The sequence below is a fragment of the Chiroxiphia lanceolata genome, chromosome 3, assembly GCF_009829145.1.
Source record: "Chiroxiphia lanceolata isolate bChiLan1 chromosome 3, bChiLan1.pri, whole genome shotgun sequence".
NCBI lineage: Eukaryota > Metazoa > Chordata > Aves > Passeriformes > Pipridae > Chiroxiphia > Chiroxiphia lanceolata.
In genome coordinates, this window is record NC_045639.1 from 21525296 (window position 1) to 21537355 (window position 12060).

Consider the following 12060-nt stretch of genomic DNA (forward strand, 5'->3'; position numbering starts at 1 on the left):
TTGGCCACAGCAGTTGTCTATAGGTTAAAGAAGACCAGAGTGCAGAAGAGAAAAAGACAAGCTTCACAGATATTTTTAGTGAATCCTGTGCATTTCCCATACATTAAAGGAATTTCATGTGTAGTCTAACTAAATAAATTCCCAGGCCAATTATCTGGCTGTTAGTATTTCTGTAATTATAGCATTATTAGTATACACCCAAATCCCATTGTACTGTATTTTGTGGACAGGTATTTAGAGAAGAGTGTCCTCTACTTGTCTTTAAGGGTGAAGGAAAATGGTCAGAACAGGCACTAACGAGATACCTATGCTGAACTTTCCTAGGTGTTTAACCACCAACTTGTATTCCTTCATCCTGTCAGGACCTCAGTTCTGTAGCAGAGAACTCTTCCACACCAGATCTTTAAGCTAGAGGATGTTCATTTCAAAGTGAATGGCACACATTATACAATAAGTGAAGTCTTATTTTTGTTCCCTCACCTGGTATACATGTCCCTCTGTTTTTCAGGCAAATATTAGAGGGGAAAAGATTCTATTGTTGGATCCCAAAATACAATATCTGCAGAAAGGAGCTTAATGGGTCAATGCAGTAAACCTTGGGCAACAGAGGCTGAGAGAAATCCTGTGACCTGAAGGACTGGACCTTCATCATAAGACTTGTCAAAATTCAAACATATGGATTAACCTGGCTCCTGCAGGAAATTAAGAAAGAATTTAGAGATGATTGTATCAGACCATGTCCAAACCCTTTAATCCTCTTCCCCCCATGTAATCTTGGTTGAGGGAAATATTAACCCATTGGGTAACTTTAGTAAAAACTTGCGTAATTCTCTAGATAACATAGCTCATCCTCCTCATTAACGTGTCCAACCTCCAAGGCCCTTAAATTGTGTTCGTGTGTTCAATAAAGTATTCCAGTTTCTACCCCATATCTGGAATGGCTGAGTTTTTGACTCTCCACTTTCTACTTTGTGAAATTTCTACTTTCTGGAGTAATGTTTCAATTACATAGAGAATTGTATTTTTGTAGCCATGGTGGTCAGAAATGTTTTGGGAACAATGTTATCCTGATGGAAACTGGATTATTCAGTCCTGTAATAAGCAATGTTTGTGAGTTCATTCTGGTGAGCAATTATTGTTTGGTTTCACCCACATAATTTTCGTGAGCACATCTGATGCCTTGGATGAAACAAACCACGTTCTCCAATGGGAATGCAGAAAGCTCATGAAGTTTGATTATTTGCAGAGGAACATCTATGGTGGCAGCTGTGGGAATATGTTTTGTGGAGATGTGACAGATGGTAGATGCAGAAATGGCCCTCTTGGTCTAATTCAACAAAATAAAAACAGCCTAAAAATTATATTAAAAAAATCATGTCTACAAAAACAGAACCAGATACACTTAGAGTCGACACATTTATTTTTGTTTATCTTTTTTTTTTCCCATAAATATGAAGACTCCTACGTTAGGTATCTCCTCAGACCTATTATTGAATATTGTTCATCAGATAGCTCTTTACATAGAGCTGTACATGTGTATGCCTCAATACTGTAGACAACTTATTGGCCTGATTATCTCAGTCCCTAATGTTCTTCTTTATTATTAAATTCCAAAGATTAAAAAAAAAAAGACACTGACATTTTTCTTTCAAAATCAGCTGTTCTATTTAGTGGTTCCATCTACCTCAGAGAGCCATCCAACCCTTCTTTCAACCTGATGAGAGTGAATGAGACCCACCTGCATTAACCACAAGAAACTACTTAGGTTTACATAAAGCTCTACCAGTTGAGCTTAAGGTGATTAAGCAGAACAGTGTGTATTCTCTGCCTGCACTATACAGCCAATGACTTTGCTGCAGCCAGAAATAGCAACCATTAAGAACTATACTAGAAGTGTAATGAAACCCAAGCCACAGGCAGTTGAAAAACTGCCTCAACTTTCTCCCACAGGTAAGAGACAAAGACTGTTTCATAAACTCATTGGATTTTTTAGCTTATAAAAAAGTGCTAAAGAAAATATAGAAAAGGACTTTTAATTTTAACTTGGTACTAACTAAAGAATGATTATAGTAATTACATAGTATTGTCAAAAAATCTTTCTTTCTGAACTTTCTAATGTCAGTAACCGGAGTGATATTTTTGTGAAATACTGAAGTTCTGCTTTGGCTGTTCAACACTAGTATTACAACTGCATCCATCCCTTGTGAAGGAAGGTATTCCACAGCTTCTTCATTCCTTTTTATCCACAACTGCAAAGCATTTTACTCAACATCAACACAACTTCTTGTAAAGGCATTCTGCTTGAATTGGCTTTGTCTGGGGGCTCATCCTCAAGACAGCTATCAAATTCATACACTCGCTATTAATAACATGCTTTGGTATATTTTTCTAACAATAGCCAAGCACTGAGATTATCTTAAAAAAAAGGTAAAGTTTTCAGGAATGTTAATCACAAAGACATAGGCTGAACAGACTCTGGATTAAATACTACCAATGAAGTTAAATCACAGATATAGTTGTCACTGTAACCTAAAGGGTCGATTACATCTTGTCTCCAAAAATTAAGATTTCTTAATGTAAAACATCATAACATACGTTCCGGGAATCTCTATGGGTAATTAATTCCAAGAAATGCCACTGCTATAACTGATCTCTCTTTAATAAATTTCTCTCATTATGAAGTATAAGTCACTTGCTCTAGTTTTATTTTCGCGAATTCAACAGCGCTTGCCATCACTCCCTTGCTGCATGCAGCCCCCACTGGAGGCATTTTTGTCTTCCCTCAACAGTCCATTCGGTATGGTGAGGCAAGGGAGAGCATTGTGGGAGAGCAGGGCCAGGCACAGGGGCTCTCGGGAGAGACACTGGCAGTGTCCCCATGCCCACAGCAAGCACCACAGGCTGTGCTGCTCCTCATGGGAGTGTATTTAGGCAGCATATCTCTTGTAATCAACACCCCACCAGCATCACATTGGGACCTGGTACTTAATATGCAATAACAAAACACCAGTCCCTAAATGACTTTGGTATGCCCAGCTAAGAGGGATGATATAAACAATATAAATACAATCACAGCAAGACAAGAGTATAGATGTTATCTTTATGTGTGTGTGTGTGTTGAATCTGAAGTTAGGCAGTCATCACATGTCCAAACTACACAAAACTACAAGGTTCAACATCTCCAAAGAAGTGTCAAAACCATCAGCAGATTAGTTTCCCTGGGACTCTCAGAACAAGATGTTCTTTCTTATTCATTATTGTACATAATACTACAGCAGACTTGTAAAAGAGTGATCGATAGAGAAACTCAGCATTGCAGACTGTTGCTATGGTAGGTTTAAGAACAACACCCAGAAGACTTAAACTCATAGAAGGGAAGAGATCAAATTGCATTCAAAAGCAGGTCAAGCATTTCTACCTTCTCCTTACACCAATACAGCTCTTTATGCATCTCTGAGACTCAGGGATATTATAGATGGACTGTACTCCCACCTTTTATTTTGAGGTTTTTTGGGGATTTTTCTGTCCTGTTGCTAGTCAAATTTGACTGAAGACATAAAATTGTATTTACAAAGATTTTATACTTTTCCGAATTTCACAAAAAATATTAGAAACAATAATCTTTTTGATTGTGGCTATTCCTTCTCAAATAAACTTTTCTGCAGATCTGGGATGTACTGGAAAAAAACCATCCTAATGCTAGGTGGACTTCTCTTTGGATATTTCTCTTGCCATTTTTGTAGCTCTCTACATTCTTTCTGAAGTTTAGACCTCAAATTTAGGGACTGTTTTTCAGTAATACACCGTTTAGTAACATCTGCAGCAGTACCACCACTTTCCTACAGAAACTCAATGATCCCCTGCTTGCACATCTTAAAATTGTCACCCCTATTAATCACTGCCTTGTAAAATGACTTTGCATGCAATTGCTTTCACAGTATGTTTGTCGCCCACAAATATTTCTAATTCAGTGTTTTCTAGGAACAAACTTCCATCACATCAATTTGACCAACCCGTTGAACTCATGGATGTAAAATTCTAAAATAAAACTACTGCAACTGGCTTTTGGGGGCTATGGGGGTTGGGGAGGGAAGAGGTGTTTGTATAGAGTTTGTTTTTGGGGAAGGAGGCACAAGAAAAGGAAAAGCCCAAATAGTTGTTTTCTTCAACAGAAGCTGATCCATCTCATTTAAAATAATGCAGAATGTGTCAGCAATTGACTCACACCTTAAAAGCCTCTGATCACCCGGCTGAAGAGTTATTCTTATGACCTTCATTTCTAAGTGAACAGATTTTGTTTCTTGAAACAGTGAGAGCCAGGTAAAGAGTTCGTCACGACTGAACAACTTCTTCCTCTTCCTTGGTCATACACCCTCGCTAAACAGCCTCTGAGGCCTATCTGTTTGCCTGGTAGGCTGGCTCAACATATTAAAACCTTGCAAAACTGTTTGTTGCTTGAGTCCACTCCCTTTTTCATCTTTTCATGTATACGGCCGACACTTAGAGTTCCTCCCCAGGGAATTTGAGAAACAGCCTCAAGTGCTGTTTAAACTGGCACCCTTATGCTGGGTGAGCACCTTTAATCTGAAGCTAGTAAAATGAAAAGACAACAAATAATATAGGGAGTGCAATAATCTCCATGGCATCATCATGTCAAACCTAATTCTGTTTTGACAGGCATGAGTGACAGCTCTGTCACTGGTGCCAAGAAGATTAAACCGAATAATGGTTCAGATGAGTCAAATTTTTTTGCATTGTTTATAAATATCAAAGATAACAACTGCCTCTTGAATTTCCACAAGAAGTGACTGTGCTATTTCTTATGAAATTTTAAGCTTAGTCTTTAAAGCTGGAACCATATTGTTCAATTCAAGAGACAGACACCCAGCATGAAAAACCACTTGTTCAAACTGAGCTGATGTCTAACATAAGTCAGTCACCTGCACTCCTGATATACAGTGAAGAGAACAGGCTCATCTAAGATGCGATTTGTCTCATATGGAAGTCACCTTAAAAAATTCAGATGAGTCATCTTAGAAACACTCATTTTCTTCTGCTTACTATAAAGGAAATATAGATGACTAGGTCAGATATTGATATCTACGCTAAAGATGAATCCTATCTTCACTGACTTGAGTGGAGTCTGGACTAGAACTTAACAAAGAGAATATCGTGAGGTCAAGGGATTTAGGCACTTAAATTTAAAAACAGAAATCTGAAATTTATAGTCCAAAATTCTGAAATTCAGAAGCTGCTGCATACTGAAGTAAAAGAAAAAAATATGATAAGGAAAAAAATCCTGCTGAAAATTTACTTTTCAGAAGACTTTAAAAGTGCTCTGAGTAATCAGAGTATAGAGAATAATGAATAGGAGGGAGTTTAAGGCAAGCTAGTACCACTGAAGCTGAACTTCAGAGACAGATCACCTACTTAAGATTACAGCACACAGCATGTTCCAGTGACTTTCTGATATTTCATCTATCTTACTGTATGAACTGCTTCCAGTAGCAGATCTATCCTTCTAAAACTCCCACTTCTGTCTCTACCTGTCTTTCACTTACCTCCCCATTTGATGCATACAAAACTCAAGAGTATTTCAGGAGACAAAAGTCACCTGAGCAACTGACTGGCACACTGGTTGTCTGGATTTTATTATCAAAATACAGCATTCTTGTGCATTAGTGCATACCTGATCATATTTGTCTCAGATCCACTTGCATATGGCAATCTTTCCTGCTATTATCCTGAAAAAAGATAATGTTCTACTTTGTTGAGACAGTGAAATGCATTATTACTGCAAAATCTTATGTATACTGCTTTTAAGAACAATGCAACTGCATTAAAAAATATGAATAGAACTACAGATATTAATTGATATCCATTACCAGCATGCTCTATCCCTGGAATAAGGGGGATTTCCTTTCATACCCTAAATATGCTATGATATTTATTTATTTATCAGTACTTTTTACCCTAGACTACAGGAAAGGGCAAAAAAGAGATAATTATCATAGAATCACAGAATATGCTGAGTTAGAAGGGACCCATCAGGATCCTTGAGACCAACTCTTGGCCCTATGCAGGACACCCCAAGAATTAGACCATATGTCTGAGAGCGTTGTCCAAAAGCTTCTTGAACTCGGTCTTGGTGTTGTGACCACTTCCTTGGGGACACTGTTCGAGTGCCCAGCCACCCTCTGGTGAAATATCTTTTCCTGATATCTAACCTTAACCTCTCCTGACTCAGCTTCATGTCATTTCCTTGAGTTCTGTCACTAGTCACGAGAGTGAAGAGATCAGTGCTAGCCCCTCCTCTTCCCCTTATGAGGATGCTGAAGACCACAATGAGGTCTCCCATCAGTCTCCTCTTCTCCAGGCTGAACAGACCAAATGATCTCAGCCACTCCACAAATGGCCTCCCCTCCAGACCCTTCACCATCTTTGTGACCCTTCTCTGGATGCTCTCTAATAGCTTAATACCTTTCTTATATTAGGGTGTCCAAAACTGCACACAATATTCAAGGTGAGGTCGCCTCAGTGCAGAGCAGAGTGGAACAATCCCCTCCCTCAACCATCTGGTGATGCTTTGCCTGATGCCCCTCAGGACATTGTTGGCCCTCCTGGCTGCCAGGGCACTGCTGACTCATATTCAACTTGCCATCAACCAGGACCCCCAGGTCCCTTTCTGCGGCACTGCTTTCCAGTGTCTCATTCCCCAGTCTGTGTGTAGGTCCAGGGTTGCCCCATCCAAGGTGCAAATCTGGCACTTTCCCTTGTTGAACTTCATATGGTTGGTGATTGCTCACCTCTCTGATTTGTTGAGGTCTCTCTGCCGGGTCTTTCTGCCCTCAAGGGAGAAAGCTCCTCACAATTTAGTGTCATCAGCAAACTTAGTATTCCTTCGAGCCCTGCACCCATGTCACTAATGAAAATGTTGAAGAGAACTGGGCCTAAGACAGAGGAGCCCTGCAGAACCCCGCCAGTGACTGGACTCCAACCTGATATTTCCCAGTCATGGCTGCCTATCAAAAGAGATATAACCTCTGCTTATATATTGTTTTCTTGTTGAGGGGAAGTAAAGAGGGTCTTTTCAACACTTATAACCTCTCCGTCTTCATCCTGGACTCTAATAACATTCACTAGACTTTACTGCTTGGCCTTAGACTGCTGAAACCAAAACAATCGATCACTAATGTATTATCTGGCTCCCACCTGTATCTAAAACATGTTACACTACTATTTTTTTCATGGAAAGTGTGATACAAGTCCTACACAAACTCTTGTATACTTGTAGGTGTTGATATCCATAGTGAGTAAATTCCATGAAGGAAGATTTTTAGCGTCCTATTCCCTAGAAAATATGTTAAACTGTTTCAGTTTTCAGAGTGCATTAGTAATGGCCCTGTAGATTTTATCATAGCCTCTGTCTCTCAACAGGTTTCAGTGTATACATTGTTTCTAACTTCAAAGGCTACCTTTAGGTATAATGAGCTATTTCCCCAAGGACTGACATTATGTTTCCCTAAGAGAGTTTAAAAAAACAAACATAGAACTAGGGTTTTTCATTGCACTCATTTCTGTTGGAACTTCAGGTAGGTTCCCCTGCTATAATCTGCACCCACAGAAATTGGAACAGTCAACTGTAAATTTAGGTTTAATTGAAAAAACCGACAGTACAAGAAATTCAGAGTCTCCTCTGACTTCTGATGGTATATAGGAGACTTGATGACTGCATTTCAATTAAGCTCCCTCAGTTTCCTCACTGAAATTTTCCTAGGCAGATACCAAGGATGAGCTAAGAGTAGCAGTTTTTATCATAAAATGAAACATGTAAAGTAAATATTTGTATAATACTTCTGTTCAAACTAATCTTATAACAAAATTTAATATATTTATATCACTTTCTCCCTAAAGAGTATCATTAGAACACAGAAATTATCTTTTATATTCTAACTAGCACACAATTTATGCCAAAATTCAGCTCTCAAATTGGTCTCTGCCATTTTAAAAACTGTAGCATTTTTATAGTGCTAAACCATTTTATTTCTGTTACAAATTCTCAGACATGCCTGAGAAATGGGTGAAAAAGTATGGGGGGATGTTTCTGAATGTTAGAGATATGATTAATTGAACAAATGGTACCAATTATGTTATATCTAGCTTTGATCTAACCTAACACGCATGAGACTTGTATACAACAAAATCCCAAATACCTGTATCAGCCAAGAGTATTTGGATATATCTGAAGAATGAGGTTTTCCTTTTTGTAGACAAAATGAATGTGCTTGTTTAGGCTATAAAGGTGAGAAAGAATGGAAAGATGAAACAGGGTATACATTCCCAGTGCCTGAGAAAAGAAAGCTCAGCATTGCACTGTGCTGCATATCCTGGCAAAGAGTTTTGCTTGATAGAAACAGGAATGCATTTGATGTGTTAGAGGAATACGTGAGTTTGTTCAATTCATGTTTCTCTAAATCTTTTCCAAAGTTAGTCGATATTGAAATAGCTTCACAAGATATTACAAAATTCAAACATTCTTGGTATATTATCATAATTATAAGATTAAAACCTCAGTGTGCTATGTACAGCTATATAGTCAAGATACTAAGATCTCTGGATAATATGCTGTTTGGATAACAGAAAAGAATATGAGAAAACTGAGATTAAAGCCTACATTAATTCTAGGAAATAGTGAGAAGAACTAAAATGTATCAATGGTGTCTGAGATAATACAGCAAAAACAATCCTGAACAAGATATTTCTGCATAGTCCCTAATCACAGTGCCTCAGTCATATTGTATTTTTTTTAAAACATCCCAAAAAAAGTAACCCAGGGAAACTAAAGACAATTTAGGAAATGCTCCAAGCTGAGAACAGTTAGACAGTAGGAGAGTGCACAGGGGAAGCACCACATGTGCTTGCCCCACTCCTCTTCCTGGTGTAGAGGGGAAAATGAGCTAGACCAACCTAATTCTGAAGTTCAAAATAACAAAACAAAACCATTCAGGTTACTGGCATTGGAAGTGATCTGTTGGTTTCCCTGCAACCAGTGTGAATCATGTAGGTTGGCTGTTAAAGACACCCCCAGAGCTTTTCCAGAAAACAAAATGGTGATCCTGCAAGCTGTTGAACTTGCAAATGGGAACACTTGTGTGCTGATCTCTACCTGTGAAGTACACTAGTAAAGCTCATCGTGTAAGGAAAGTCATAAATATCCTTTTAAATTTACAGCATGTGGCAAAAGATGATACTCTTGAAATGAAACCGATCAAATAAATATTGTCCTCTGCTTCAGCGCTAAGTGCTTATGAATTGCCTGGTGTGTAAGCACACTTACAACAGATCTGCCAGTATACTGCCTCCAACTGCAAAGAGCCAAGAGCACAACGAGGGCAATGAAAAAGGGCTGCCCACCACACAAAGTGGGCTTAATCCTTCCCAAGTGCGCAGATCACGTCCTCCTGCCTGCTGCCAGCATCGCCACTGCCCCCTGCTCAGAAGATGGCAGGCACCCTGAGGGTCTGTAATGAGTGAAGGTATGCAGGGGTAAGCTACCCTTTACAGCAAGGTCTTTGGGAACTCAAGGATTGTCAGGAACACATATAGGCATTGATGTCATGCCCTACAGCTAGGAAAACAATTTAAAACAATGTAAGTAGTAGGCCACCGCACAGTAGCCAACATACTCATTCCATCAAAAACAAATTAGAGTTTTTATATTTGAGTAGCATAAATGAACTGGTGCGTGCAAAGAAACTCAAGTTAAATTAGAGGGAAATAATGCATTGCTGAAAACAAAATTTATTTCTCTAACTTCTAGTAAAATCTGAACTGTGTGCTCTACAATGAAAGGAATTTTATTTACCCTCTAACATTTTCAAAACCAGGGCACTTTCTTAAATGACGAAATTCAAAGTAAAATATTGCATCATCAGTGGAAAAATAAATACACATTTACAAGTAAAAATATTTTTGAATTAAAAACAATATACCTGACTATAAATAATTAAGGATACTGCTGAAGATACCATGATAAAATATATATCCTGGCATATTTAAATAATTCACTTCAATACCTTGCATGAGATGAAACATTTATTTTCTTATTGCTATAAAATGATCAAAGGTATCTCAAATATGACTTTTTAGGGATTTATTACTTTTCTTTACATATCTACATCCCCTATAGAAAAAAAGTAGAACAATTTTTCTCTCAAAAATTAAGGTCTACGTTCTACTGCCTAGATAGGAGTTTTTGAGATTTTTTTTCCCATAAGTCGGGTGCAACTGTGCATATATGCTTAATTTATTAGTACATTTAACCTAATTTTATATGCAGCCATTTGAAAATAAATCACAGTATGTTTGAAGTCTGCTACAAAGTTTGATGCAGTTTGAGATGCAGCATATATTTTATACATAAACAGCTTTGACCTATGCACTCTAAGAGCAAAAGCAGCTATAAGAGCATGTGACTTCTATTAGAAGTTTTTTCAAAGGAGTATTTTTGCCCCTTTCAAAATGTTCTTACCTCTTCTTTTGTCTTTTTTGATATGACTCTTAGCCAGTCTCCAATCATGCTGAGGACAGCTGCAAAGTAAGCAAGTCCAACAAGGATCCAGAACCACACCACTGGCTTATAAAAATCTAGATATTCAATATCTGATCCCCCTGAAAAACAACACAGTTAAAATTAAATCAAACATAATAGTTATAGGTGCAAAGATGGCTTAAAATTAATTTTCCTAGAAAGGTTGCATTTCTTAAAACTCCTGTCTTCTTACCCAGGCAAAAATTCCTAGCAAAATGTTTTGTTGGATTTGAATAACTATAATAAAAATTCATCCACTCTCGAAAGCAAAATTTGGAGTATGCAAATTTTAGACAATGATTGCTAATCATTCGTAATATTCATAATATTAATAAATGAACTCAAACTGATTCCATTTCTGACATAAACCCTTAAGGTAGAGATCATTGAGGACAGCTTGAGAGAAAGGACTTCCCACCTGCTCCAAATAACCATGCTGTACCAGATTTTAAGTATTACTCTGGCTGTAATGTGTTCATACCCTGAAAAAGCTGTTCTGCAAGGACTTTAAAACATCTCAAACTTTTAGTCTTAGTAAAGAAAGACTAACACTTGCATTAGCAAGTGTCCCTGTTGCATAGGCAAATATTATCTCCATTTTGCAGAGGGAAACCAGGGCAGAGGGACTTGAGCTGAACTGATCATACTCAAAAAAATATGGATAAAATAGATGTCAGCTGACGGCAGCTTTTTTGAATCCCACTGCCATAATTACCAGTCACTTCTGTTCAGCGTTAAAGAAAAAAAAGGATAAACTTCTTGTCTGTAATGGGGCTTTCAGGTATCATACAGCTATAGAGAACAGATCTCATCTCCACATAAAAAAGTTATGTTCTTCCAGAGCTCTTGACAATATGAAATAACTCACATTTCACATCTTGCAGTATAATAAAACAGAAGCGTTAAACTTTCAGTGCATCTCTGTTACAACAAATAAAATCAGACTTCTGGTTTGTGTTGCTGCAAATAATGGTTACTTGCATATCTGCCCACAATTGAAGAGACTCTACAGTAAAACCTTTTCTGACACATAGAAGCAGCCTGTATGGGCACATAACACGTTGCTTTATGTATCTGCATCCTATACTGAAACAGTCAAAGGAAAATATCATGCACCTTGTTACATTAACAAGATTAACTCTCATGGAGAGTAATGCTTTTACCTAGTTTTATTATCACTGAGATTACCTGCAAATAACAAAGAATTTTACAGTTATCTTTGTATGGAAGCCCTCACAGACAGAAATTTTGTTATTTTCATGTCAATTAGACCTTTTCATCAAAATACATCGAGCTGCAATGGTTTACTCAACTATACAAGAGATGAATCCACATTGTGAAAATGGATATGCTTTGACACCCTTGTAATCCCAGGCAAAGGTAGAAGACAGCCAAACACCAATGGGATGAGTTTGTCACAGCACAAGACAAACAAAACATCAGAAATGAAGTAATTTGTTAACAACATC

At 37.8% G+C, this 12060-nt stretch overlaps 1 protein-coding gene across 6 annotated transcripts in view; it reads right to left on the reverse strand.

Moving 5' to 3' along the window:
* KCNK2 (potassium two pore domain channel subfamily K member 2) overlaps positions 1 to 12060 on the reverse strand; it is a 107461-nt gene that overhangs the window by 7805 nt on the left and 87596 nt on the right. For all 6 annotated transcript variants that reach the window (XM_032684222.1, XM_032684225.1, XM_032684224.1 and 3 more), the window contains one exon: positions 10532 to 10671. In XM_032684222.1, the coding sequence (XP_032540113.1) occupies positions 10532 to 10671 (140 nt within the window). The remainder of the gene's footprint in view (positions 1 to 10531; positions 10672 to 12060) is intronic.